General features: G+C 36.5%; 1 protein-coding gene across 1 annotated transcript in view; it reads left to right on the plus strand.

Moving 5' to 3' along the window:
• LOC119251502 (adenylate kinase 9-like) overlaps nucleotides 1-22,493 on the plus strand; it is a 52,620-nt gene extending 30,127 nt beyond the window's left edge. Inside the window, exons 2-14 of the mRNA XM_037518762.2 lie at nucleotides 3,236-3,394; nucleotides 5,800-5,965; nucleotides 6,471-6,563; nucleotides 7,081-7,281; nucleotides 7,632-7,753; nucleotides 8,570-8,782; nucleotides 10,697-10,957; nucleotides 12,102-12,226; nucleotides 14,547-14,766; nucleotides 16,273-16,335; nucleotides 20,629-20,833; nucleotides 21,183-21,401; nucleotides 22,341-22,493. Of these exons, the coding sequence (XP_037374659.2) occupies nucleotides 3,236-3,394; nucleotides 5,800-5,965; nucleotides 6,471-6,563; nucleotides 7,081-7,281; nucleotides 7,632-7,753; nucleotides 8,570-8,782; nucleotides 10,697-10,957; nucleotides 12,102-12,226; nucleotides 14,547-14,766; nucleotides 16,273-16,335; nucleotides 20,629-20,802 (1,797 nt within the window). The 3' untranslated portion in view covers nucleotides 20,803-20,833; nucleotides 21,183-21,401; nucleotides 22,341-22,493. The remainder of the gene's footprint in view (nucleotides 1-3,235; nucleotides 3,395-5,799; nucleotides 5,966-6,470; nucleotides 6,564-7,080; nucleotides 7,282-7,631; nucleotides 7,754-8,569; nucleotides 8,783-10,696; nucleotides 10,958-12,101; nucleotides 12,227-14,546; nucleotides 14,767-16,272; nucleotides 16,336-20,628; nucleotides 20,834-21,182; nucleotides 21,402-22,340) is intronic.
• Nucleotides 22,494-24,336: the final 1,843 nt, after the last annotated feature.

Raw genomic sequence — 24,336 nt, forward strand, 5'->3', positions numbered from 1 at the left:
ATGTGAACTTGAATGAAAAATAATCAACTTTATTTTAGCTAACCTTTAACTGTATTTAGTGTTTCCTTCAACAAGGCAACAAACCACAATGTATTAGCGGGTACTTTGACTTTGTTATCAAGTAGAAATGAAGATAGGTTTATAGTACATTACAGTTTTATGTATCTTGTTTATGCTTCTCGCTATTCCAAAATTATGATAGTTCTTGTTATTTAATGCATTAATAAAGATGCACACATCCCCTATAACATAAATTGATTTGATATCTTGATAATAGCATTTCAATTTCAATATGCTCGATTTTCTTATATATTTTATGAGTTTGAAAGTGTTACTCTAGGGCCATAAGTTCTACCAAACTGTCAGCGAGAGTCCTTGGCTTCAAAGAGTAGAGAGTGTGTGTTCAGGTTTTCATAGCTCGCAATAGGCCACTCCAAAAGAACAAAAACATCACCATTTTTATGTGCACATAATTCTGTGGATCAGGTCTTTGGACAGAGTTTATCTTGCCCCTAAAGACCTTGGTTCTGACATTGAGTAGTAGAAGGAAGTCACTTGGAAGTGAATCCTCTACCCCAGTCAAGACTTCAGATTGACATGTGCAAAGATCATATGAGATTATTGTTTTTTCAACCCTAATATATGAGGTAATTTATTATGACACAATACTACTAGCAACATATGCTCAGTCAAAATCACAGAGAGTACAAGGATCTTAGAGCATCTTCCAGTCCATTGCTGACTTATGTAATACACAGATTATCCATTAGGTTCTAGAAAAGAGTATTTTTTTTATTTCTGCATCATTATATCAATCTTTTCATATGTATGCTTTATAATGTACCTAGTATATATAAAAAAACAAATTTAAATAACTAAATAAATACACACATTAGAGGTATATGACCAATTTTTTTTTGTTTCTTATTCTTTTGTTTTTTACTCAGTTGAAGGACATTTTGAGTTTCTGGTAGCGCTCAAAACTTCATCCCAATTCTGATAGGATTCATCAAATGCTGTGTCAGTATAAAATCCTCCATAAAACACAAAACACCACACATTCCAGATCACATACTTGAGAAGGTACATGCTACGCAGTCCTGCTTAGACCTCAGAATAGAGGACATTTCAGGATGCTTTTTTTCTGGGTGCTTAATCATCCAGATTTTGTATATAATCATCCAGAGTTATTTCACACCACAGGAATATGATTCTTGGAATATCCTCACTGGGAGGGAAGAAATTCTCACAAAAATTTAAAAAATAAGTTCATTAATTTTAATATGATCTTTGCACAGAAAACACTTTGGTTTTAGTCAATTTCATGAATATAGAGAGTTTGAGATGGGTTTTCTGACACCACCATTTATCCCATCTTCTTCCTGAAGACTTCTACATATATATTTCTTATAGTGGCCATTAGCAGCTACACAAAATTTTGATTCATTATTTTTAAATTTACATTTAACATATCAACCAACATGGTATTATTTGACCAATATGATATTATTTGTGATTAGCTACAAGAAAAATCTAGTATTATATATTGAGTTGCTTAGTGCTGCTTGACAGAAATATAATGTAAGCCACATATGTAATTTTTCTAATAGTCATGAAAAGTTTAAAGAAATGTGTGAAATTGACTATATTTTACTTAATAAGTGATATTCAAATGATTATTTTTAACATGTAATTGATACCAATATTATTGACATATTTTATACCAATTTTTCATACATGCATTATTTTTATTTATTTGTACATACAAGAACGGGGTAATAGGCCAGGAGAGTGGGGGTGAGAGGATTCACCAGAGACAGAGTGAGGAGCAGAACAGGTGGACTGACTGAAATACGCTGCTGAGGGGAGCAGCAGGTGAGACAGGAGAGGTTGCTGTGCCATGTGGGTTGTCCCTGGCCAGGGATTGAACTTATGCTACAGTGGTTGCGGATAGCTTCATAGTGCTGAGACTTATCCGCTTGTGACACCAAGGAGGCCCTACATTTTATACTTACCAGTGTATCTCAGCAGGTACCAGCCACATGTCAAGTACTGAACAGCCACTTTTAGCTAGTGCTGAACTTCAGACAATGCAGGTCTGGTCATTCCCTATTGAATAGATACTTGGGCTCTTTCCAGTTTTTTATTGCTATACTATTTGGAATTGTTATAAACATTTCCTCTTTGAATGAACCCTTGGTTTGGTACTCCCATGTACTCTGAGCACATGACCTCATCCTTTACCTTTTTTTAAATATTATAAACTGTTAATTGGTACAAAGTAAACATTTATCCTGCTGCATTGTAACTCATAATTCATCCTGTGGCATAGTGCTTGAGACATATGGAGACCTTTTAATCTTGCCTCTCCTCTTCCTGTCAGGCAATCTCATTTCTCATTCAATTCCCAAGGTGGGTCTCTGGTTTGCTTCTGGCTCTACCACACTTCTGTGCAAGTAGATGTACTTGAGAGAGTGCTGCTGGGATTTTTTTCAGTGGGGATACAGCCCAGTGCCTTTCAACCTGTCTTTTTCTCCTTTGCAAGGCCTCCCTGCTATCTTTGTGGGCATGCCCTGTCATGCCCCAGGCCATGAAGGTCTGTGGACACTTAAGTCAGAGACTTAGTATCCTTTTTGTGTCTATGACCTGAACCAGTCATATCCCTTCGCTGGGCACTTTCAACCCTGGAGTAAAAGCAAAGAGGAAAAACTCATGTCATCATGGAACATATCACTGGATCTATCTTTGGAACAATTTACATCCAACTCTTCAATTGAATTTAAGCTTGAACCTTCCCTTACTTCCACTTTAATTTGTCAGCAGCGCTTTTCAGGGATTATTTAGAAAACACCTGGAGACTAGAGTCCTTCATAGCTGACATCCTGTGCTTTACAGGATCTGGGTCCTGAGAGAGATTTTCATTATTACTATTGAGGTAATGTTAGTTTACAACCATATATAGTTTTCAGGTGTACAGTTTCTCACCTAAGCAATGACACCTACAGCAAAATGTCCAGACACTGTCCTACATCACTTTACCACTATATCTATATTTTAATAGACAAAATAGATAATGTATCTATCTCCCTCATTAAACCCCATGCTCCAAGAGGCCCATTTCTTCTTCTTTGTTTTGGCCTCAGCACCAAAAAGCTTGTCTGGTATAACTAATTAAATATTTGTTGACCCAAAGAGAAGAGAATGACAATTTATTTCTTCTCATTTCTTTTGGAAGGAAGAAGAAGAGAATGACCCTGAGGCCGAAGAGGAGATCGAAGGTGAGGAACCTGAAGTTCAAGAAGCAGCTGAAACCCCTGATGTAGCTGAGGAGACCAAGGGACCTTTACCTGAAGAGCCTGAAATCTCTGAGGTCCCTGAACCAGAGCAGAATCAGGTCAGACTTTATTGAGGCCCATTTACCCGCATTGGAGTGTTTTATGTGCATGCTTGTGTATTTATGAGTGTGTGTTGAGAAGATGGAAGCAGGCTAAGAATGGAGACATCCATCCTAGAGAACAGCCATTTAGTTCAAGTCACATGGTTTGAAGTATGGAAGGAAAGCCGCGTGATCTCTGGCCGAGTACTGGCACTCAGGGCCTGCTACATAATTTGTGGGCATATTGCTCAGAAAACAGGGGAAAAGTGCCACTAAAGATCCTAAAATATAAAACTTTTTTCTTTTCTCCTGTGATTTGTCTCTCAACTTACTGTGGTGCATTTTATTTTATGACTACTTCATGTCATTCCAAAAAAGAAAATTTAAATTTTAAGTTACTGCCACTGTTCATCTTATTTTTTAAATGCAAATAGAACATTTAACTCCTGCAGATAAATGAAATGAAAGATTATTATTTCACAGTGATGCATGTATATGCATTTACTAGGTCATTGTCATGTTTTCATATACAAAACATATACAACTTCTTAATATGCACATATTCTACTAACATTCCTCTACCTTTAGCTTCCTATTAGGGAAGGACTGAAGGGAAGAGGAATTCTAGGTTGCCTTTATCTTTCCCTTTCTATGTCATCACTTTCAGCCTAATTGCTTAGCTAATACAGAAAATAACAGAGTAAGGGCCTCCCCAGTGGCGCAGCGGTTGAGCGCTGGGTTGCAAAGCTGCCCACGGCCTCTGCAGTGCTGGTTCGATCCCCAGCTGCTCCCCGGCCACCAGGCGAGGGTCCCGCGTGGCGCGCAGACCTCTCCTGCTGCCCGCTGCTCCCCTCAGCAGTGTACTTCGGTCCTTCTGCCTGCTCTGCTCCCCGCTCTGGCTCTGGTGAATTCTCTCACCCTCCCTCGCTTCTGACTATACCCAGTGCTTGTATAAACAAACAAACAAATAAATAAATCTTTAAAAAAAAAAAAAACTGACTTAAAAAAAAAGTGAAAGTATGATCTCTCCAGGGTTTCACATACTCCCCTCCACCCACTCCTCAGTCACACTTCCTACCACAAATAGTGGGGCCCTTTGAATTTTATGCTCATGCTCGGGCATCAGGAACATTCATAAAGATGAAATGACAAGGACTGGCAAACACATATCATGCATAACTCTGCTCACATATGTATTCCATTGATGTCTGCTTAGGTCTTGCTGTAGTAAACAGTTCAAAGATAAAATTATTAAAAATTTCAAAATGACAACAAACGAGCATTAAACTCTTGATACCAATATGAGCATGAGATCCCATGCAGCTACACAGATCACAGGCCCACAAAGCCAGCCTACGTAAGATTTCCAGTTTGGTGGGTTGAGCAGGCAAGAAGGAGTCTCTGAGCGATAAAAGTCACTCTAAAGACTGAAGCAGCAAGATAGGGGACCCCACCATGGTGATAGTGAGCTCTTAAATGCTTCCAAGCACACTTAGAATTGGATTAGAAACTGATCTTACAAATTAAGTCTTCAGACACCTGCTGCTAGATCCCAGCCTGGAACAACTCAGGGTTATAAAGCTCCTGATAGTTGATAAAAGAACCAGAATTAATGGGAATTTTTACAATGAGAAATCTCAAGTTCAAAATAGATTATTTTTTCAACAAACAACTATGGGGAGTGGGGGGTGGGGAAAGGAGGGATTGGGGTCAAAATAAGGGGGTTGTAATTGTATGGGGAATATAAAATAAAATTTAAATTAAAAAAAAATAGATTATTTTTGCTATAGAGATTGGTATTATCAGACAAAAAGTATAAAATCATATCCCTTGTACCACACAGAGGCTCCAGCAGAATAAAATACCCAATTTCCTTTTAAGAGTTCCACACTTGTATTGACTTGAGCTCTCACCCAGAAACTTTGTTATTTTCTTCAGTGCCTAGTCAATTAAACTGTTAATTCTCCGACCCACCTACATATTGCAAGACCGCAGGTCATAAAATACCCAAAGAAATAAAATAAACTGTCATTCATTAATACCAAACATACACCCAGAGTCTTAATATCTACAGTGTTTCACAATTAGGGAGGATCTGGACTAGAGAATGATTTAATTTTATTATCTTTTATCTCATTCCCTCCCCACCCCCCAGGGAATCTGCTTTGCATGTTCTAATGCCAACATCCTACTCCATTAGGCTAAGTTCTAGCCTGATGCTGTAAACATAACTGGACTTCTAGACTAGTTCACTTCTGTGAAATGATGGATCTGTATTGCCATATTAAACCATATTCTATTTCAGAGGGCCTTACATTTGGTTTAGCTAGTGATTTCTTCTTCCTCCTTAGCGTCTCTTTCCACACAGTCTCTTCTAAATTACATAGGTAGGTAATTTTTTTCACTTAAAAATGCCCCATTAGTCCTCAAAAGACAAATACTATGTAATTCCACCTAGAGTAGTCAAAATCATAAAGACAGAATGTATTATGGTGACTGCCAGGCAGCTGGACAGAAGGGAGGTTGGAAGTTATTGTGTCATGAGTATAGTTTCAAGTTTCCAAGATGAAAAGAGTTATGAGGATGAAGGTTGGGGATATTTATACAGCTGTGTGAAAGTATTTAACACCACCATACTGTAAACTTGAAAATGGTTAAGATGATAAGTTTATGTGTATTTTACCACAATAAAAAAAAAAAAAGAAAGAAAGAAATGGCCCTGTCAAACATAAATTCATTACTTTGGGCACTTCTGTTTGTTTTTTGCTTTACCAAGAGTGCCCTGTTGCAGATGGACAATATCTGCCAAATACAAATCCGCTGCTGTCCTGATGCCATGTACAAATACTATTGAATAATATTTAATTGCACTTAGCCAAAATTGTATGACCATGTATCAAGTCTTCTGATCAATGACCTTTTGTATATTTAAGAATATTCATTTTCTGCCCTAATTCCTTTTTATGTCATACTTCAGGTAACAAGAACTATATGTTACATTAGATATAGTATATACAAGTTAAACTGGTATTTGAAATTATAATGGAATAATGTTTTAAAATTCAAACATTGACTATTAGATTTCTTTTCTAAGGACCTGAATCTTCTGAGTATCCTGCAGTTGAAATAGAAGTTGAAAAAGAAACCAGTGAGGTCCTGGAAACTGAAGAAGAATTACTTCAAGCAGGTTAGATCATAACATAAAAGTGGTTAGTGCATAAAAGTATTCCTCATATTTTCTTAAAAATGGTCTTTGTCTGTTATTTAAGGCATAATACAACCTTCTACTTGTTTCTTTCTTCAGTTGATGCTCATTCTGTTTATTTAGCTTATAATATTAAAAGTGTATCTAAGTGTCTTATAATTCTGTTTTTCACCAAATACATCTAAGTGTATCTAAGTGTCTTATAATTCTGTTTTTAATCAAATACCTTATACATTTTATTAATAGTTAAATTTGTCATATGCAATTCATATCAATTACCCAAATAATTTGGATTTTATTAATACATAATAATTTACTAATAGATAATAATTAATCTATTGCCAATACAAGGATCAAAGTATAGTTAAAATATGAATTTATGAATGCCTACATAAACTGAGAACAATAAATTCATTTCTTGCAAGGGTTTGAAAAGCATAAAGCTTAAATTATTTTGGCAATCTATTTGAAGGCTCTTTCTTCTTTCCTTTAATAAAAGTTGAACTGCCTGAATTTCCAGAAGATGCTTATCCTGATGTTCCTGAAATGGAGCCATTTAAAGACCATCTCCAGTCTTTTGTCTCTTCTTGGAGTCTTATGGAAGCAGCAGTCACTGAATCTTTTATTCAAATTTTAAACTTGGAGATTGCACATAAGTCTCCAGAGGAACTATTTCAGAAAGTAATCGAAACTATGGAAAGTAAGGGCTAGAATCATAAAACATTTGTTATAAAAAATCAGGTAATATTAAAAAAGTACTGTGAAACATTAATGCCTTTCTTGATGGTTATGAAATATAACATTCACTATATCAGCAATGATTTTTTAAAAGTTTAAACTGTCATAGAGTAGGCACCAGCCAAACAGTCATGGGGGACCATAGCACTGGCCACACTAGCCACAGTCATATAGAGAATTTGTAAAGACCTATTTGCAAATACATTTAAGCTAAAAGATCAGTCATTATAATTAATTATCCTACTCTTTGCCTGCTGTGATAAATATTAAGCCTAAAAATATTTTCCCATATGTTCTCTTTTTTTTTAACAGAACCTTTTCAATATGCTGGCTGGGAGTTAACTATTGACGATTATGATGAAGAAGCTGAAGACTATCAGGCCGAAACAGAAGTTGAGGAGGACTTAGAAGAAGAGGAAGAGGAAGAGGAAGAGGTATGGTTCTTTTATTACTGCTCATTCCCATTGATCCCCTCACAACTGTTTGTGACCCCAAGTGAATAAGCAAATGTCCTCAACTTTATAAGCATTTCACACATACTTTACCCCCACTTCAGTTTCACTTGACCCTTGAAATGCTAGGGCAACTTAGTATATTACACTGATGAGGGCAAAATAAAGTCTTTTCAACTTCTTTCCCCATGGAAACATCTGTAGGTATTAGACGCAAATGTACTTCATAAATTAATAGAAGTTTTACATAAAAGACAACAATGGAGTGTTTGAGAGTCTGCTTATATGATATAATGAACTGTATTCTCAAACAAGAACAACTTTTTGCTATTTGAATTAAATAAAACATTCCCCAATTATTATTTGAGCACAGTTCCTTAGTAGGAAACAAATACCGTGACATCTTCCATTTCATTTCCAATGGGTAAGAAGTTGTGACCCTGACTTAACTTTTGCTTCTTGGGAATAATTTTAACCTGACCTCACAGTGACCCTGCACCAAAAAATCCTAAGATTCTTCACTATATCCATGTCTGTAGAGGACTGGAGAGATACCTTTATTCGCAATGCTGCTTTATTTTCCTTATGAAAATAAAGACGTTTAGGATACATAGAGGCATATGAATTAGTAAATTTTTAATTGATTCAAATAGTATAAAATTGGTCTTTTGTAGATTGTTTTAAAGATATATTGTTATGAGTTAAATATTCAAGGTGCATTTTTTTAAAATTTCATCTTTAGTATTATTTCAAAATACTCTTTGTTAATGTTTTCCAAATTTTGAATAATATTTCCAGAATGATGACAGAATTAAAGAGAAGAGAAGGCATTTGGGAGATTCAAAGCATTTTTGTCCAGTGGTTCTCAAAGAAAACTTCATCCTACAACCAGGCAACACAGATGAAGCAGTTAAATATAGAGAAAAAATCTATTACTTTTCAACTCCTGAGGCTAAAGAAAAGTTTTTGGAGCACCCTGAGGAGTATGTGGCTCATAAAGAGCCACTAAAGGTAAAAACAATATTCCTATCCTATTGATTGTTCCTGCGTACTTTCTTAGGGACTTAAGACCAACCTTTGTAGTAATGTATACATAACCATTTTTAAGTGTACAATTAGATGGCATTAATTATATTCATAATGTTTTATAATCATCACCACTATCTCACTCTAGAGACTTCTAATCACCCCAAATTGGAACTCTGTATAATTTTAACAATGACTTCCATTCTCCCCAACTCCCGGCCAAATACTCTATTTACTGTTATGATGAAATTGTTTATTTTATTTATCTGTATAAGTGGAATCATCCAGTTTTTGTTTCCTTGTGTTTGGCTTTAACAAATATTTTTAAAGAAGAAAGAAAGTTGTTCCAATGATGACAAACAAGAATTAAAAAAAAACTTTAGGATGGTTTGTTCTACAATCTTGGGAACAATAGCCATCTGAACCAGTTTTGAAACAGTTTAATTGATCAAAGATGTTCACCTCAGGGAACACTCCCTTACAGTGTAACCAATGTCAGTCCTAGCTCCTGAGAGTCAGCCAGTCAGGCTTGGAGGAGCCCCTGTGATCCTGCCTCTGAGAGTGAACAAGGTCTACACCCCAAATCCTGAGTCATCTCACTTCTACAGATGACATCAACCCACTCGCACCTCTGAAAGTCCATCAACCCCTGAATCCCAACTTCCCCAAATCCTATCTTATGATCAGCAAACTGCTCTGCTCAGAGAAAATAACAGTAGGGCTGGCCTTTAATTTAGTAAACTGTGTTTTACTTCAGCTAAGATGATATTACATGTTAGTTAGACACAAGGCATTACTGTAGAAATCAAAATGAATAATTACTTTATGTTGTGTTCCAAAAGGTTGTTCTTGAAACTAGATAGTTCCTCATCTCTAATATGGAAATTACAGAACTTGATGAAAGGACTTCCAGCATGTCATTAGTAATGGGCTTTTTGTTTGGTAAAGAGTTTGGTGGGTTTTTTAATCGTGCTAAGAGAGTGCCTTTCCATTTTTTAATTAGAAATTTTTTTACTTATTTTTTGATGACATTTTCTTTTTCTTGAGATAACCTTGGTTTCCAACATGATATATGATTTAGGGGAAGAGGTTCACAGCTCTTCAGATTATGTTACCCACCACCAAAATGCCGATACTCTACCATTGACTGTTAGGCCCACTCCTCCTTTGTTCCCCATCATTTTTAAAAACAAAACATTTTATAACTATAAGAAAGTGAAAATCAAAATCAACACACAACTATGAACCAGAGACACTCAGGGGAGGGGTGGGGCGTGGGGAGGGAGGGATTGGGGTCAAAATAAGGGGTTGCAATTGTATGGGGAATATAAAAATAAAATTTATTATAAAATAAATAAATAAATAAATAAATCTTTAAAAAAACATTTTATTTTATTAAATACCTTTTGATTCATAACTGCAGAATGAAGTTTAAGATGTCCTATAGATGCTCCCTGAGCACCATTGTTCTTGCATTGAATTACATCAATAGATATGCTAATCTCGAAATAGCAGTCTTGGGAACAATAGCCATCTGAACCAGTTTTGAAACAGTTTAATTGATCAAAGATGTTCACCTCAGGGAACACTCCCTTACAGTGTAACCAGTGTCAGTCCTAGCTCCTGAGAGTCAGCCAGTCAGGCTTGGAGGCACCCCTGTGATCCTGCCTCTGAGAGTGAACAAGTCTACACCCCAAATCCTGAGTCATCTCACTTCTACAGATGACATCAACCCACTCGCACCTCTGAAAGTCCACTTCACTGAGTTTGTGAAGTGATAATTCCTACTCCGTCTTAGGGAGGACAGTTAATATGACATGTATTTTCTAAATTATTCAAAATTTCCTTTTTTTCACCCTCCCTCTCTCCCATCTCTCCTGACCCATCCCACTGTGGCAGGCTCCCCCATTAAGAATATGCCTTCTAGGCCCCCATGGTTCTGGCAAAACTGTCTGTGGAAGACAATTGGCAGAAAAATTGGGGATTTTTCACATTCAGTTTGAAGAATTTCTTCAAGAAAAACTAATGGTCAAACTTGAAAAGAAAGTTGGACTTGAATATGAGGAAGAGTCTGAGGAAGAACAATCCGCAAAAGAAGAAATTGAAGAGCTTGCACGTCAAGCTAATATTACAATCAAGGATGACACACCAAAGAAGCCGGTAGTAATATTAATATTCTCTTCACAGATAGTTGTGCTTACTGTTAATACTTTTGGAAAATAGAATATAAGTTGTATAAAACTACACATTTCTAAAAATCATACTCCTCGTATGGTAGTCTTAACTGTTCCTCTAGAAGATAAAATACTGAGTTTTATATAACTCCCTGACATGACTGTGTGTACAGTATTTGTTTGGGACTATGTTATTTGAAATGTCTGTCCTAGATTTTAAAGTTTCCCATACTAGGTTTTCAGTTTTCTGCCAAAATCATAAAATCTGCTCCAGCACAATGGAAATCTCAAAATATTAATTTCTAATGAAACCTCACAAGTTTGTATGGATCTCTTAGGAAGGTTCTATCTGGGGTTGTAAAAAGAAAATTCTTAATTCAAACTCACTTTTTAACCAAAGCTAGACATTTTCTTCTCAATGGTTGCCCTCTAAATGGAAACAGGTACAGCTTGTATTTCAGATGACTGCCTGGGTTATATAACTATAAGGTAGATGACAATTCAGGTAAGCCTTATAGGTGTGTTACATAGATCAAACAAGGTTTTGGCAAAAAGTGATAGGGCAGGTATCCTGAGGCCATGTATGAATATCAGTCATACTAATTGCTAGTAATTCCTGTAAACTATAGTGGATATACTGTCTTATTAAAGCTGTCTGAAAGACTGCTTTAAAGAACTCAAGTTAAGGGGCTTCCTTGGTGGCACAGGGGTCAAGTCGCAGCACTATGAAGCTATCTATAGCCACTGCAGCATGAGTTCAATCTCCAGCCAGGGAGGTGACCAACATGGTGCAGCAGACTTCTGTCTCACCCGCTGCTCCCTTTAGCAGTGTACTTTAGACTTTAGTAGATCTACCTGTTCTGCTCCCCACTGTCTCTGGTGAATCATCTCAAACCCCCACCTTACCCCGTACCTCTGGCCTGCACCCCAGCTCTTATATGCATATATAAATCAATCTTTTTAAAAAAATTAAAAAATAAGGAACTCAAGTTTAAAACATTTAGAAATAACAGTATGAAAAGTGACAGTATAAAAACAAACAGGTCTCATCTTAATCAACTATGTAATCTAGTGTTATTAATAATGGAGTCTTAAGTTTCTTACTTCATTTTTTTGATTTTTGTTTTTAGACTCCGGAAGTACAACTTACTGAAGAAGAAGAAGCAATCAAAGCAAGCCTAATGGAAAATGAGTCATTGCCTCCTGAAATTCTTGAAACCATTCTTTCTGAGTGGTGGCTTAAGGAACCAATACGGTATCTCAATTTGTATACATTCATTTGCTTTATTCACAAAAGTTAAAATATAGTTAAACATATATTTAAAAATTTCTCCTTTAACTTGCATGTAAACTAGTGATTTTTACTTGGGCTGCAAATTAGAAACATCTGGGGAATTACTGAAAAAGATGGGCCTCCACCCAAAATAATTGAATCAAAACTTGCAGGAACGTGAGGTTGGGAACTAAGCACTAGTATCTTTGAGAGCTTCCAAGCTGATTCTGATCTGTAGTCATGGTTGAGAACACAGATTCTAAACCCACGTACCACAATGTGGTCCTAGACTTTTCTCCTGAAAGTCTTTTAACAATTTTAGGTGAGACCCCCTTAATAGCTGTGCATAATGTTATCCCTCTACCAAGAACTGGAACAAGCTGACCAAGCCAAGACAAATTTAAGACTCTCTAGATTACCAGTTTAAAACTTCAGCTTGATTTCCTAACCACCAGAAGCAAATGAAATAATATTATAGTACCAATAACAGCAAAAACTAAAATGGAACTTACTGTCAGTTACTGTTCTACTTAAATTTATTCATATAAATTTACTCCAGTCTTACAATTATAGTAAGGGATAGAAAATGTTATTCTCTCACTTTGGAGATAAGGAAACTATGTAATAGAGAATTCAGATAGTCGGCCAGTCTCAGTGCTGCTCTGGACATTGGCTTTCACTTAGCCCCTGGTCTAGATGAGTGAGTCGGATATTAGTCATTGACCTTGATTTCAATTTTGTGTCCCAAAAATTAGATCTATTAGATCTAGTTGTAGGAAATTTAGGCAGGTTACCTAAGCTGCATAGTCATGGGTCTTTCTTCATTACTCTAACTCCCATTTCACACTATATATTTTTTAAAAGACTAGGGATTAGAGAATTCAACAGTGTTAGAAGTTAAAAAAGAAATTGGAAAGGCCTAAATATAATAGCTGAATATTATGCAAGCATTAAAATTTATTATAATAATTTGTACTAGCATCAGAAATGTCATTTCATTTTAAGTTATAAAAGAAGATACAAATTTATTTTAATATGGTAGAGAGATGGACATGTGAAGAACACTTGGAAGGAAATTAAGCAAAATGGGGCCTCCCTGGTGGCGCAGCAGTTGAGCGCTGGGTTGCGAAGCTGCCTGCAGCCTCTGCAGCACAGTTTGATCCCCGGCTGCTCCCCGGCCACTGGAGGACAGTTCTGCATGGTACACAGACCTCTCTTGCCGCCCGCTGCTCCCCTCAGCAATGTGCTTCGGTCCTTCTGCCCGTTCTGGCTCTGGTGAATTCTCTCACCCTCCTGCGCTTCTGACTGTCCCCAGTACTTATATAAATAAATAAATAAATAAATAAATAAATAAATAAATAAATAAATCTTTAAAAAAAGAAATTAAGCAAAATGTTGATAGCCTCTGAAATGTGAGATTAGGGATAATTTTGCCTTTTTTCATGCTTCTCTCTATTTTCCGGTTTTTTTCTGTAGTGAGATTTGTTGTTCTTATAATTGTTGTATTAGAACTGAAGAAATATAACAAAGTCCTAAACTAAGATGCAATAGTAGGACTTTGCTGTTATGTGAGAAGCAAAAGGAAGTTGAGGGAGAATGCCAAAATAATTCTGAAGTTGGTGACCTGAACCCTAATCCAAAGAAAGAGCAATATGAAAGGGTAACAATTAGTATGATTTTTGACAATGTGATGCATGTGTAGTTCTAGAGGGGCACTCAAGTGGAGAAACTAAACAGATTTTTGAAAATTCTGAATTCAAAATCAGAAAAGAAGTTAGATGTAGAGTAAAAATTTTGGAGTTACTGACAAATAAGAGACATCTGAAACAGAGGAGACTGCACTAAAGGCAGCGCTAAAGAGAAGGATACATATCTTGAAGCTAATATATGTATATTTGCCCATATAATAAGAAAGAAAACAAGATGCTAAAATGCCAGCTAGCTCTTTTCCTATATGTATGTCTGTTATGGTATCATATATGTATCACCTCATTAACATGGCAAGAGACACCTTTCACACTCTCAACAATTAGAAAATTCCAAGGCTTTTGGGAGCTGGGAGGCAGGACTATAGATGAAGACCAAGTATGTATGAGAAATACATTTTGGTCATCTAAATGACAAAATTCCCTTTATTTCCCTATAAATCACAGTATTTTGAAAGTAGAAATACTAAAAGAAATAAAGACACTGTAGTAAACATTTTAAACTATTCATTGAGTATTTTGTATAGAGATTTGTCAATGTTTCTGTTTTTATAATAGTTTAAGCAAGTAAAGTGAATTATGAAATTTCCACCTAGTTCCACAGGTTTTATATTAGATGGTTTCCCACGATATCTTGATGAGATCCAGTTTCTGGTGGAACGTGGGTTTTTCCCAGATGCTGCTGTTTTCATACAAGTTGATGATCAAGATATTTCTGATCGCCTCCTTCCTTCCCAAATTAAAAAGTGGAAACTGAAACAAAACAAGAAATTAGAAAGAAAAAATATGATCAAAGAAATAAAAGCAAAAATCAAGGTATTTACTTAAAAATCTTTACAGGGGCTCCCCGGTGGCGCAGCGGTAGAGCGCTGGGTTGCGAAGCTGCCCGCAGCCTCTGCGGCGCCGGTTCGATTCCCGGCTGCTCCCCGGCCACCGGAGGAGGGTCCCACATGGTGCGCAGACCTCTCCTGCCACCCGCTGCTCCCCTCAGCAGTGTACTTCGGTCCTTCTGCCTGTTCTGCTCCCCGCTCTGGCTCTGGTGAATTCTCTCACCCTCCCGCGCTTCTGACTGTACCCAGTGCATGTATAAACAAAACAAATGAACAAACAAATAAATAAATAAAACATGCCTCTATAAAAAAAAAAAAAAAAAAAAAAAAAAATCTTTACAGTAAATATGTTCAGCATCTATTCAATTTATACAGTGGTCTTTACAAAAGTACAATTATGTTAATATGACAGTATGAAAACACCTCTCTCTCTCAATATTAAGACTATTTATAATTAAAAAGCTAGGAATTATTTGAGACCTTTGTGATTATCAGCATATCAATGCTTCTCTCTCAAAGGCAGACAAAATCAAAGATAGTGGTAGCACCAAAGTATCCCTTTATCAGACACAAAAACAGACTGGAAGAAGCAACAAGTGGAGCAGACCTTGAAAACACAAAGAAATAAAATCAGTGATTTTTTGTGCTGCCTCTGGAAATGATGACACAATCCATCGAGGTGATGTTAATTACAGTGAAACAGTTCCAGATACTAGCTATGAACATCTTTTCTAAAACTATAATCTGCAATCCATCATATGTTCAAAAGTATCAAGGAACCAAATAATTTACTGCTAAGAATTTATCTAACAGTAATGAAAACATGTCCCATATAAAAATTTATATGGGAATATTTATAATAACCAAACAGTGGAAACAACCCATTGTTCATCAACTGATGAATGAATAAGCAAAATATGGTAGACATCCACACGGGGGGTGGGGTTGGGGTGGGGGGGGTGCTGGTCCTGACCCAAGTCAGCAGCATGGGAGCCTCCTGACTCCCTTCCTCTGTGGACACACCAAGGTCACAGCTACACATGAAGCACTTTGCTCTCAAGGAAATCAGAAACTAGCTGAGTGACTCCTATACATTGGGAAAATGAGAAAATACTCTTATTGCCCACATCAAAATAGCTGCAGTGTCAGGTTTTAGCTTCCCGCTCGGTCTGCGTTGACAGTGACCCTCCCCTTGGGAGACCAGTAGTTGAGAGGGTGACATGACATTAGTTAAACACTCTGCTTTGGTTAACCGCCTATGAAATGGGATAATATTCTCTGTCTGGCAGTATGTTTGAGCAGAAAATGAAAGTATATCTATATAATAGCTGAACAAGAGACCAGAGTTAGGAGTATACAGCAACAAACTTACCACCATCACATACTTTCCTGGAAAATTCACTATTCTTTCACCTTGAGGAAAAAAATGTTAATACATAGAAGTAATTTTATCATCATCATTGAACATTTTAAACATCTCTTTCTTTAACAGAATGATATGATTTCTAAAAGGAGGGCTGAACTCATAGCAGAAAGAGAGAGCAAAAGGAAAGATGTAAGTAAATAAAAAAAAAATTTAAAGCAGTATACCCATTCTGTCCTCTTCCCTCCCTCTCTTTCTCTCTGTAGGTGATAGATACATACATACATACATACATACATACATACATACATACATAAAAGGAGCTGAAGCAATTATTTCTTAGTCCAAAATACATACAACCTAAAAGGCATCTAAACTTACTAAACTGAGAATATTGTGGCATCATCTACAGAATAAGAAGTCTTCTCTTCAGTATTTGCCTTGATCTTTACTCAGTCAGTCAGTTTATCATCAAGCCTTAATTCAGCACTTACAGCATTTTATTTTTTTATTGGAGTTACAGTGCATCAACATATCAGGTGTATTATCACTGAAAATCAACATGTGTATACATACTACCTTAAGTCCAGTTCTATCCATTACCAAACAATTGCCCTCTTTGTCCTGATTATCCATTCCTTTCCCCCTTCCCTGATAACCAGTAAATGGTCTTATAATCCAAAAATTTATTCTTGTTTTACTTATTTCATCTCTGTGTTTGTTTTCCCTATGTACCATGTATGAGTGAAATCGTACAGTGTTTGTCTTTCTCCATCTGGCTTTTCACTATGCACAATACCCTCTAAGTCCTGGGATTGACGGTGAACAAAATTGACAGAGGTCTCTGGTCTTACTCTATTTTTCATTCTGTGAACAAATATGTTCTGTAAATCTACTCATTTCAAGGAGCCATGCTAATGTTAAAGAGCAAAAAGAGAGATACTCTAACCTGAATCAAGTCTAGTTAACTACCTTTAGGCCTTGGAAATCCCTGGTGGCCTCCTGGAGTAGCACCTCAGATATCTCTACAGAGTGTTTCTAAAGGAGTTCACACGTTGGAGCTGTCTGGCCTGTACTGGTGTCCTCACTCTAGTTCTTACTGACTTTGTTCTCTACTGACTCCCCAGTGCCTAACATCATGCTGACACACAGTAGGCACTCAACTTATAGTTGCTTTGTTTTATCACATCAAGCAAGTTGCTTAACCTCTCTGAGACTGCTTTATTTCATTGTAAAATAGGAAAAATTACTAATACCCAGTTTTCCTAATTAATAACATTTAAATTTTCCTTCTTTACCATTCTTTAATTAAATCTTTTTCTTAAGAGTATTAGTAAGAGTATTAGTTTTGAGGATAAATTTTAAACGTTCTTAATTTACAGTTGTTCTGTTTGTTAACATTAGAAGGGGGGATTTCTTATTAATGTTTTCATTCAAAGATTTGATATTCTATTTTATAAATTAAACAGTGTCTTGTAAGTTGACTTTCCTGAAGCTTAAAATTACTGCATATCTCACACAGTTAATTTATACAAGTGACTTTTGGAAGCTAATTCCTGAGGTTTTTGATGAAATAAAGTTTATTTTTGGATTTTTGTCCCTTTAATGGGTGTTTTTTTAAGATACATCCTGCTACTTCCTCAGACAAAGAAAGACTAAATAAAACGTAGGCTTAGACATGATGTGACGGCTCAGATCAGTTACTGACACACCCTGAGTCGAATCTACCCTGACTTCATGTCACTTTGGAACTTGCTTTCATGAACAGACACAGGAACTTCATTTGCCTCTTTGTACAGAATAAATAGCTCACCTTTTTACACCTAGCTAGGAAACCATTGGGAGAGAAAGCCGTTCCTGGGTTTGTCCTCTCACTTTTAATAAAACAACATTGCCTTTTTACTGTCTGACATCTTGGCAGCAAATGAAACATTTTTAACATTAGAAATCACTTCCAAGTCTCATTTTAAATAGCAGGTATCACTAATTTCCCAGGAAAATGTCGCCATCTTGTGGAATTTTTGTGACTAAGACTGTCCTATGCACCAGCCCTTTTGTGTAGGGATTTACATTGTATGTGTTCTAATTCTCAGTGGCCTGACCTCTGCTGTGACTTCTCGCTCTTCCTAGCCACTGACTCCTTCCCCAGTCAGGGCAGTTAATGGAGAAACACAGCCTAAGTCCTGAGGGAAGCCAGAGTCAGAGTCCTGTTGAGGTAGAAACAATGTCTAGCACCAGCCAGGGCCATCTTAATGAGCCTCCAGAGACAAGTCAGAGTGCATAGTCTCACGGACTGTAGTGCAGAGGGCTGCAAAAGTGTGCAAGGAGTGCACAGGTTGGAGTTGGCACTGAAAACCAAATAGTTCAGAATCTGGCCTCAAAATCCAGAATCAGCAGGCATCCTTGCTTGCTCCCCAGTGTACTAAGAGAATCTAGTATCTGCATAAGTGTGTCTATATTGAGAAGGACCTCTGATCTCTGACAGATCTTTTATTTCTTCCATTTCTTCGTTTCCAGCTCTCATTTTCTCCCTAGTTGTAAACATTTTGACTATAATCTCTATCTCTCCTTGTGTAGGCTTCTACCCAGATGTAGACTCATTCTACTTACCCCTCCGGATAGAAAATTGTGACACAGTTTACTCCAAACTGAGGCCTGTTTCTCTAAACATGAATTTTATTTACTTTTTCTTTGTCCCCTCTGTTTTCTGTTTCTCCTTTCCAGCATTCTTTGGGATTATTTGAATAGTTTAGATATAGTCAATGTGTTTCTGTTATTGATTGACTTTCAGTTGTAACTCTAGGTGTTGTTTTTTTGGTGGTTGCACTCAAATTACATATACATCCTTGACTTTTCAGAAGTCAAGCCTTTGTAGAAGCCTTATAGCTATGTAAAGTCCATTTACATTCACTCCTATTCAACCAACATCCTTTATGTACTAGTTATCATGTTTTTGCAACCAAATGAAAACTCCAGGGAAAAAGTCAGTCTGTTTTAAACAAAATTTCATATGTATTTTCAATAAAGATTTCTTTTTAAAAAATACATTCTTTTTTACACTTATCCAGATATTTACCATTTCTCATGTTCTTTATTCCTCTGGTATAATGGAAACCAGAAAGTTGAGGAGAATATGTTCATCTAAATTGTCCTCCTGTATTATTTTTCTCAAACAGCTTTTAAATTTTATCTGTATCTTTGCTTTTCAAGAGTTTGATTATGATACGCCCATACTGCCCCACAACCAAGCTCTGATCAGAAAGGAGCCTGGACACACAAAGTCCTCATCCTCTCATCTTCTTCCCTGCAGCTTCTAGTCCAAATCCCAGCCCTAGGCATCTTATAAAGGAACTGAGGTCAAACAGAAAGGTTAAAAAATAACAAGCTAATCAGAAAATTACAGGCAAGAAATAATGATAGTGGGTATGGAAATCAACAGAGAAGGGCCTTCCCAGTGGCACAGCAGTTGAGCGCTGGGCTGTGAAGATGCTGGTGGCCTCTGCAGTGCTGGTTCGATCCCCAGCCGCCAGCAAGGGTCCCACATGGTGCGCAGACCTCTCCTGCTGCCTGCTGCTCCCCTCAGCAGTGTGCTCTGTCAATATTCCTGTTCTGCTCCCCGCTCTGGCTCTGGTGAATTCTCTCACCCTCCCGTGCTTCTGACTATTCCCAGTGCTTGCATAAATAAATAAATAAATCTTAAAAAACAAAACAAAACAGAGGAGTGGGGATGGAAAGAAAGAGTTTTGAGTATAATTTTATATTTTAACTCTTGAAAACTGGATGTGCAATAACAGAGAGCAAGAGCCAAGATAATTTCTAGGATTCTAACCAGAAAAGAGAACTCCAATTGAGACAAGGACTCCTTCAGGGAGAAAAGAGTACAGAAAGATGAATAGTGCTCAGTTTTGTGCAAATTAAACTGCACACCGCTTAAAGCCTATACAACATCATATATCACCAATATCCTGTCATGGTCTTAAATAAACATTTCTGTATTGTTCATATTTCCTCAGAGGGGCTATAACATCCTAAAGGTTATGTACAGCGTTTTATATAAAGTGACAGTAATAGCTATCATAGCATAGTAATAGCAATATAGCTATTCTTGCATGCTTACCACGTGCCAGACACTTTTCTGCGGACTTTGAATGCATTAAATAATGTCCCTGACAACCCTGTGAGGTATGTACCTTATATTATGCCTCTTTTACAAGTGAGGAAACTGATCACATCCCAAGCTGCATGGGTAATGAGTGTTGTATACAAGCATGTATTAGCTTGTCTATTTACTTATGAATTCCCTGTTATGTCAGAGTGTTGAAGGTATTCAATTTCTGAGTGCTGCATATTTAAATTTTTTCTGTTAATGTAGGGGTGCTGCCATACAATAGCCAAGTCTCCTTCAATATTTCAAATGATGATATAGCGGTATCTTTTATCCCATATTTTACATGTATAATTAAGGGGACTCTTTTTCTTCCTCAGTTCATTAGAGACTATGATGAATTCAGTGAGGATGAAAATGATGAAGACGATGATATTGAAAACATCCTTGAAGAAGAGTTTCCAAAAGATGAGGAAACGCTGAGTGAGGAAGAGGAAGAGCAGGAAATTGACGCACTTGAACGCCTGAGAGCTGAACTCGGAGAAAAAATTTGACGCAGATATGAATAATTTACAATTACTACAGGTTTTTTTTCTTATTTTTTCATAACTCAAAAAGTAACATTTGAGAATGAAACAAAAGTAATTTGGTTTATATCTTATATTCTTTTAACATTTCGAAAGAATGTGTACTCTAGGACTGAGTTTCCTTTGTCATCACTGCTTACAATTATTTAAACAAGTTAATGAGTCCAGGGCAACATAGAAACCACATGGGGTCAAAGATTTTAGGTGCCAACATGTAGTCACTCCAAAGCTGAAAAATGATTGTTCTCTAGATGGTCATCAATCATCAGCAGTGTGTACGTGCCAGATGGGTGCTACCAACTTTTATCCCCCTAAAAACATTTGGTTTTATGATTTTTTCTCATCAGGAAGAATTTGAGAAGTTTTTGATACCAGTGATTTTCATTAATGGAGCTCGGAAGATGCACATTGTGCAATATACGTTAAGTACGAAACTGAAATCACTGGTGGAAAACCGTGCAAGCATTTTTGAGAAATGTTATCCAATCACATCACACCTTGCTCAGAAAATGCTCAGTTTTACCTATAAGTATACAAGTGCATTTGGCTACTGGGACCCTGTAAAGGTAATATCAACAAATGTATCTGAAGTCATATTTTCTTTTCTTTTCTTTGCTGTTCTGTTCTGTTCTTTCTTTTCCTTTCTTTTCTTTTTTTATGTCTATGAAGACAGTGGATAATTTCCCCCCCCCAAAAAAAAAAATTATAAGCATTATACATTCTTAACTAGCTATAAAATATCTGGTTGTTTTGCCTTTCTGAAGTGGAAAAAGTAGTTGAAGAGTTTCATGTCTTTCCTCTATTTCTGTAGAGATAACCTAATTCTAGCTTAGTTGATATTGACACAATCAGTTTTGATTGTATTTAGTTGTGCTATCTTCTTTATCATTGTTATAAGATTGCCAGGAGAAATGTTTTCAAATATGTTAAAATATAGAAATATTATTCGTGTTGAAATACAAGGTTAAGCAGGTATTAGAACACCTATTTAACAATAATAGTTAGCCCAACCTCTCTGAGATGGTAAGTGAGAAAAAGAAGGCAGAGTAAAAATCCTATTTAAGGAGGAAAAAGGGCACATGTCTAACACAATTAGGATTGTACAGAAATGGGAGAGTTATAGCTTCAACTTACTATTTTGGGGGAGCACATTGTCATCCATAACGCCATATTAACAATGGACCTGTATGTAAGAATAAATTGTAATAAAAGCTCATAAATATATGTAAACTTCATACTCCTTGACAAAAACAATATGTGCTAAAGATATTGTGAAGGTAGAAGACAAGCTGTCATTGTTATAAACTAAAAGCTATTTAAGAAAGATTACAGTGATTGCATGTGAGTACAAAATAACTTGTTCTTTCTAGTTTCAAATATTGTTATTTTATGTAATTAGTTTTCTTATTCTGTAAGAAATTTTTCTTAATTTACAATTTTTTAAACATTTGGAGAAAATGCTGTAATATAGCTAACTTACAAACTCAGTTGTGTATGTGCTGCAGCTAAGTGAAGGAGAGACAATCAAGCCAATTGAAAGTCCAGAGAACCCACTGTATCCTGTAATCCATCGCCAGTACATTTATTTTTTATCTAGTAAGGAAACTAGAGAGAAAAATTTATGAAGAACCCCATCAAATATATTCCGCCAACCCAAACCTAAGCCTGCCATGCCTGTTAGGATTGCAATTGTGGGACACCAAAATCTGGGAAAACTACAGGTAAGAGTGTTTACCTTTGTTATCCTCAAGCATTAAATAATCCTTGGAAACAAGTGCCATTTCTCCAGGAAGCCAACTATTGGAATTGAATCAAAAAGCAATAAAAAAACTACATAGGTCAATAACTTTGGAAGAGAAGAGAGTAAAAAAATCAGCCCCATTTTCCAAAACAGTCCAGAAATAAATTTTTTTTTAATTTTTAATTCATTTTTATATTCCCTATACAATTGCACCTCCCTTATTTTGACCCCAAACCCTCCTTTCCCCGCCCCCCCATGTGTCCCTGCTTATAGTTGTTTGTTGATTTTGATTTTTTCTTTCTTATAGTTATTCTTTTTCCTGGTCCCTTATTTAGGTTTTCTAGATTCCTGCTATGAGTGAGACCATCCAGTATTTTTCTTTTTCTTTCTGGCTTATTCGCTGAACATGATCCCTTCCAGCTCCATCCATGTTGCTGCAAATTGCATGAGTTTCTTTTTTGATAGCTGAGTAATATTCCATTGTGTGTATGTACCACATCTTTTTTTTAATTAATATTTTATATAACTTTTACATAATTTTTCATTTTTGCACAATGTATGCATTTTCATTTTGGTTATATTCCCCATACAACTGTACCCCCCCTTATTTTGACCCTAGTCCTTCCTCTCCCCACTTCTTCCCCCCCCCCCTTGTGTGTCTCTGGTTTATATTTGCTTGTTGATTTTGATTTTTACTTTGTATTGATTAGTCTTTTCCTGGTCCCTTATTTAGGTTTCTAAATTCCTGCTATGAGTGAGACCATCCAGTATTTTTCTTTTTCTTTCTGACTTATTTCGCTGAGCATGATCCCTTCTAGCTTCAACCATGTTGCTGCAAATTGCATGTGTTTATCTTTTTTGAATGCTGAATAATATTCCATTGTACATATGTACCACATCTTCTTGATCCAGTCATCTATTTTTGGGCATTTGGGCTGTTTCCATGGCTTAGCTATTGTAAATAGTGCTGCTATAAGCATAGAGATGCAGGTGCCCTTTGGAATTAATGTTTCTGTGTCATTTGGGTAAATACCTAGGAGTGGAATTGCTGGATCATATGGAAGCTCTGTTCAGTAGGTCCAGAAATCTCCACACAGCTCTCCATAGTGGTTGGACCAGTTTGCACTCCCACCAGCAGTGCAGGAGAGTTCCTTTTTCTCCACAACCTTGCCAACATTTGTTGTTGCTAGTTTTTTAATATGTGCCATTCTTACTGGTGTAGGATGGTATCTCATTGTAGTTTGATTTGCATTTCCCTGATTACAAGTGATGTTGAACATTTTTTCATATGCCTGTTGGCCATTTGCATTTCTTCCTTGGAGAAGTTTCTTTTTAGCTCTTCTGCCCATTTTTTGACTGGATTATTTTTTTGGTTTTTTTTGGGGGGTTTTTTTTTTTTTTTTTGAGTCTCATCAGCTCTTTGTAGATTTTTGTGATCAGTCTTTATCATTAGTATTGTATGCAAAATTTTTCCCAGTTAGTGGGGTTTCTCTTTGTTTTGATTATTGTTCTTCTGCTGTGCAGAAGCTCTTTATTTGATGTAGTCCCAGCTGTTTATCTTTGCCTTCATTATCAATGCTTTGGACAATGATGTACCACATCTTCTTGATCCAGTCAGGTAGTTTTGGGCATTTGGGTTGTCCCACAGCTTAGCTATTGTAAATAGTGCTGCTATAAACATAGGGGTGCAGGTGCCATTTTGAATTAATGTTTCTGTGTCATTTGGATAAATACCTAGGAATGGAATTGCTGGATCATAT

The sequence above is a fragment of the Talpa occidentalis genome, unplaced genomic scaffold, assembly GCF_014898055.3.
Source record: "Talpa occidentalis isolate TD23 unplaced genomic scaffold, MPIMG_talOcc4v2.1 talOcc4.2, whole genome shotgun sequence".
Taxonomy (NCBI): Eukaryota; Metazoa; Chordata; class Mammalia; order Eulipotyphla; family Talpidae; genus Talpa; species Talpa occidentalis.